General features: G+C 57.2%; 2 protein-coding genes across 2 annotated transcripts in view; one reads left to right on the forward strand and one right to left on the reverse strand.

Moving 5' to 3' along the window:
* The window catches only part of ZFAND2B (zinc finger, AN1-type domain 2B), a 3,975-nt gene extending 1,130 nt beyond the window's left edge, over positions 1-2,845 (forward strand). The window contains exons 3-8 of the mRNA XM_009084421.1: positions 293-444; positions 919-1,026; positions 1,197-1,266; positions 1,815-1,891; positions 2,474-2,555; positions 2,807-2,845. Coding sequence (XP_009082669.1) covers positions 293-444; positions 919-1,026; positions 1,197-1,266; positions 1,815-1,891; positions 2,474-2,555; positions 2,807-2,845 — 528 coding nt within the window. The remainder of the gene's footprint in view (positions 1-292; positions 445-918; positions 1,027-1,196; positions 1,267-1,814; positions 1,892-2,473; positions 2,556-2,806) is intronic.
* Positions 2,846-4,531: 1,686 nt separating this feature from the next.
* Positions 4,532-5,181, reverse strand: part of ABCB6 (ATP-binding cassette, sub-family B (MDR/TAP), member 6 (Langereis blood group)) — a 5,808-nt gene continuing 5,158 nt past the window's right edge. The window contains exons 17-19 of the mRNA XM_009084422.1: positions 4,993-5,089; positions 4,746-4,814; positions 4,532-4,658 (exon numbers count right to left, since the gene is read on the reverse strand). Coding sequence (XP_009082670.1) covers positions 4,532-4,658; positions 4,746-4,814; positions 4,993-5,089 — 293 coding nt within the window. The remainder of the gene's footprint in view (positions 4,659-4,745; positions 4,815-4,992; positions 5,090-5,181) is intronic.

The following is a 5,181-nucleotide window of genomic DNA, read 5'->3' on the forward strand; positions in this document are numbered from 1 at the left end:
ATCTGGAGGGCTTTGGGGCTGTCTCCCCTGCCCTGGCGTGGCAGGCGGGAGTCCCTGGGTGAGGCTGTCTTTCTTCTGCTGTGTGTTCTGTGGTCATGGGGACCCTTGTATATAGAGACCAAAACACCAAACTATCTAAAGAAAACTAGTATTCAGAGACAAACTCCAGAGCCTCACAGAAGGTCCACTGGTAGGAAAGGCTGGTCAGTGCCCAGGGCCTGGCATGAAGGGAAGGCTCAGCCCCAGCACAGCAGGGTGTGCTTTTTTTCACCACCACCATGTCATCTTTCAGATCTTCACCAACAAGTGTTTGAAGCCTGGCTGCAAACAGAAGGAGATGATGAAGGTGATCTGCGACCAGTGCCACAAGAACTACTGCCTCAAGCACCGGCACCCCCTGGACCATGACTGCAGCGGGGCAGGGCATCCCCTCTCCAAAGCGGGGTGAGGGCCTGGGGACAGACAGGCTGGCAGGGATGGGGCTGTGCTTGCCAGATGTGTGACAGGGAGAAAGTCCAGTTCCTCCTGGCCTGTTTTCTGGGACTGCTGCATTCTCACATTCCCTGCCCAGCATGCCAGGGTGTCCTCCAGCAGCACCAAGCACAGCTGTATGCACAGTCTCTCCTATAGCAAAGGCTGCCAGTACTGCCAGCTGTCTGCTTTGCTCTTCCTTCTTTGCCCAACCCCTTATTCTGTAGCCAGTGGTTTCTGCCTATACTGGTACAGGGTTTCAAGGAGAGAAACAGTTCTTGAAACTCTTGGGCATAGCTGAACCACAACAGGGTACTCTTGGGAGCAAGAGGAGCAGGCAGCCAGGGAGTCATTTTGCTTATCCAGCTTCATCTCCCTGGGTGTTCAGTGCCCAGTGATGCCTTGTGATGGTAAAACCGTTGCTAACAGTCATCCTGTCTGTCCTAGGCACGCTGCAGTTGCAAGAGCCCAGGCGTCCTCCTCCAAAATAGTCACTGCATCGAGCACTGGAGCTGCCCAGCCAGCAGACAGCCCTTCTTCTCCAGCCTCTGCCAGGTAAGGTGACGGCCTAACTTGTAATTCTGAGGTGGGCATGACCAGGCTGGGCTTGGCTCCCCGTGGAACACCAGAGCAACAGCTCCCTGCTTCCTGTGCATCAGCAAGATTGAATACTCTTACCAGGGCTCCCTGCCTTGGCAATAACTCAGCTTCTCTCCTGTTCACAGAGGAGGCAGAGCAGCTGCGTTGCAGACTCGCAGCACCTCCCCTCCAGCTGTCATGCTGCAGAATGGGCTGGTGAGTGTCTTGGCCTGGGCATTTGGGGTGGGTTTGGGTGGTTCCTGTGCCCTGGGAAGCTACTGCAACAACTGCTTTCTAACCCACACTCCATAGGTGACTACATGCTCCCAGCTGGGCCTTTTCTGGCAAACAGGGAGCCTGAATGTTCTGTGGGAAATCAGAGCTTGTTCTGGTGCCTGCGAATGGCAGCTTCTCAGCTGTGCTTGGTGCTCAGCTTTCCCCAAGGAGACAAAGTGCACTAGCCATTTTTCCAGGTGTTGTCTTTCTGTTCTGCAAGCCAAAGCTGGAGGAGGAGACTGGAAGCTGCTTCCCAGTGGTATTCTTGGCATACTCCTGCACTAGCAGGAGGGATGTGTTACCTTGCGCAGGGGAAGAGCACTGCAGTTCTGCCCTAAGCCCAGGCTTTCACCTTGGCTGTGTCTGGCCTTGGAGAGGGGAGATTCACCTACCTTTGGGCCAGGCAAGACTGTAACTGCCACATGTCCCTCAGGGCTACCTCCTGCCCCCAGCCCTGGGCAAGCTGGTGACAGGCTGTTTTGTTTCAGAGTGAGGAAGAGGCACTGCAGCGAGCTCTGGAGATGTCCCTGGCAGAGTCAGCACGCAGCTCAGCTCAGCCACCCAGGTATGACCCCCAAACACGTGGTGTCATGCCTGTGAGTGAGGTGCCTGGGGAAGCATCATGTGGCTCCGGGATGACATTCCTCTCAGCACGTGTCTCCATATGATGCCTCTCTGTGGCTGATGGGGGAAAAAAGGAAGAGTCCAGAGCCATCAGGGAGCTGTGTTCAGCAAGCAAGCCCTCAGGGGTGCTAGGAGAGGACAGTGACTGACACACAGAGTAGGGCAAATCATTGTCTTTAACTTGTCAGCTAACAGGCATGGAGTGTAACAGGTGGAGTAGGGGTGTTCATAGTGGACACCCAGGAGCTCATGTCCTCTGGCACAATGCCCAGTGCTGCTAAAAGCACCACCTTACAGGCCTGCAGTTAGCATGACTCTCCCTGGCCCAGAGTGCTGGCTGCCAGCCCCAGCTGGATCCTCTGCTCCCTCCCCAGCCCCTGGCCTGTTCAGGGTGATCCTCAGTTGCTCCCTGCCCTTAGCTGTGCTGGAGGTTTGCAGTGAGATGCTGCCACTTTGAAGGGCTCCGAGCACTGGGCCTGTGAGCTCAGGGGAGGATGAGGCACACAATGCACTGTTGTCCCAGCAGCACGCAGGAGGAGGAGGATCTGGCTCTGGCCCAGGCGCTGTCAGCGAGCGAAGCCGAGTACCAGCAGTTGCAGCGGCAGGTGAGTTGAGGGTGGCTGTAGGCACTGCACCATTGTGGGGTTGATCCTGGCCTGGCTGTGTTATGGAGGGGCCCTCTCTGGGCTCTGCTTCTTCTGGGCTCTCTCACCAGGAGGGCAGCCCAGCCTGGGGCAGTGGCAGCATCACTGCTGAGCACACAGCACTGGAGACTTGAGCACTGGATGTGCCCCCTTGTAGGACACAGCAAGAATCTCATCTTCCCTTGCTCACTGTGTCCTTCTTTCTGTTCCAGGCACACGGTTCAAAGCCATCAAACTGCAGCATGTCGTAGGCAGGTGAGGCAGGGTGTGCCAGCGGACATGGGATCCTGCTTGTGACCTGACAAGTGGCTCTGGCCACCCACACAGATGCCATGGGGTTCTTGCCTGGACACTGGTGACAAGAGCCCCTCAACAGGGACAGCTCATCTCCCTGGGGGCTGACACCTCAGCCCTAGCACCTGTATAAAATTAGTGCAGCAAATTGCCGATGCTCCTGGGGAGGTGAAGATGGTGTGGGACAAGGCTGAGCACACACTGACCAAAGCAAGCAGCAGCCCAGGGCCTGCACTTACCCACAGCTGCTACAGCCATGTCCCAGCACTGCTGGGATTGTAGAGCAAGGGCAGAGCTATGTGGGAAGATCACTGCATGCTCGGACATACTGCCGGGATGCAATTGCCTGCTGCAGTAGCAGGGGGCTGGATTTCATGCTCTGGGGAGGGCTGTGCCAAGCCTTCAACAAAGAATAACTGTGGCTGGATGGTCTGTTGCCTGGGCATGGCACAGTTGAATGGGCAGCCTCCTGGCAGCATCAAGGCAGCCCCTTCCCTGCTCCCCACACCCTCGGTGCCTCCCTGCTGTTTGCATGCACAAGAGCATGTTGGGCCTTACCCCGCTCAGCTGGGGCACAGGACCTCTCTGGGACTGAACGGAGCTGTTTCCCTTCTGGTGTAATATAACAAGGGCCATTAACTGAAAAGTAACCTCAGTGGTGACTTGACTGTGCCAGCGTCGCTCACACCAGAGGGCTGCAGCTGCCTTCTTGCTGCTGGCTGCCCTCTGCTGCCCTAAACTACCCCAGGGCCCTGTTTTAATGCTGCTGGGGCAGGAATACCTCCCTCCTTCCAGCTGTGCAGCAGGGGATCCCCTCCTGGGTAGCAGCACCACAGAACCCTTCTTACAAACACAGCCCTGAGCCTGGAGCCAGGGTGTTTGCATGCTGGAGGTGATGGTTGGGTGGGGGGGATTTGTCCCGCTGGCCTCTTGCAGGGTGTCTGCAGCCATGCAGAGCGGTGCTGCTTTCCCACCCACTGCTGGAACGGTTCCTGCCTGCGGGGCTATGCCTCATTCTGCACAGGACTGGGCTGTCCCGCTCTGAGCAATGTGCAGCTGAGGGAGAGGGCTTCAGGCTGGGCCCAGGGAATGCTGAGACTTGTCAAAGTGCTGCTTGGAGAAAATAAAAGCATAGCACAAGGTGCAGAAGTGCTTTGGGGGAGCAGTTGCTTGGTGTCTGGCCCAGAGTGGCACATCTTTGCAGATGCAAGAAGGGGCACATGGGGGTGAAGGGGCACCAGCCACCTTGCTTCTTTGTTTGCTGTTGGGGTGCAGCCCAAACTCAGTCTTTTGTGTGGGGATGGGGCAGGTACTGACAGCCCGCTCTGCCCCTCGCCCATCTAAGCCCAAGGATCTCAACCCCATGGCAGAGCTGCTGGCTGACTCAAGGACACAGGCAATAATCCTGCCTGCCCCTGCCTGGATGCACTTACCCTACCCAGAGCACACGGCACAGAGCTGGGAAGGACCTGGTTTAAGAAACTACACAACAGCAAAACAAACATACAAATGTAGTGGAGTGTCCAACCAAGCCCCTGCAGTTCCAGGGTACACAGGGCCCCGTCCTGGAACTAACAAAGAGCTCCCTAGCAGCATGGGGGCCTGGACCCGAGTCATTGTCACAGCAGAGTCCCTGGTCACAGTCATGACCCCTTCTTGCTGCTTTGGGGCTTCTCGGTGCGGCACTCCTTACTCTCACCCTCGTCCCCAGCTTGCTGCTGCAGCCACATGCCAGCATACACCCCACCCTTCTGCAGCAGCTCCTCGTGCCTGCGGAGAGAGCAGAGGTGTAGGGTCCTGAGTTGGCCCCAGAGCCCCCTGTGTGCAGGCAGCACTCAGCCCTCCTCCTGTGCTCACCTCCCTCGCTCCACGATGTGTCCGTCCTTGAGCACCAGGATCTGGTCTGCACCCACTATTGTGGAGAGCCTGCAGAGAAAAGCAGGTGTTATCTTGACTCAAAGCAGAGGGTCTGGGCAGGTTTGCACAGCACAAGGAGCTGCAAGAAACCTTGAGAAGGGGTCAGGTCTGTGTGCCTCTCTTTGGAGGGTTGGCCAGTTCAGAGAGCTCAGCGCCTCCAGGATCAGCCCTTTCCTCTCATCCCTACCTATGTGCCACCACAATGGTGGTGCGGTGTACGCAGACCTTGGCCAGGGAGGCCTGGATATTCCTCTCTGTCTCCGTGTCAAGTGCAGATGTGGCCTGCAGGAGAGGCAGAGCGTGGGGAAGGGATGCAGGCAGCACAATCAGCTGCTGAGGCTGAGGCTGCTGCAGAACCTGGTAAGGCTGTGCTGGG

The sequence above is a fragment of the Acanthisitta chloris genome, unplaced genomic scaffold, assembly GCF_000695815.1.
Source record: "Acanthisitta chloris isolate BGI_N310 unplaced genomic scaffold, ASM69581v1 scaffold17471, whole genome shotgun sequence".
Classification (NCBI taxonomy): Eukaryota; Metazoa; Chordata; class Aves; order Passeriformes; family Acanthisittidae; genus Acanthisitta; species Acanthisitta chloris.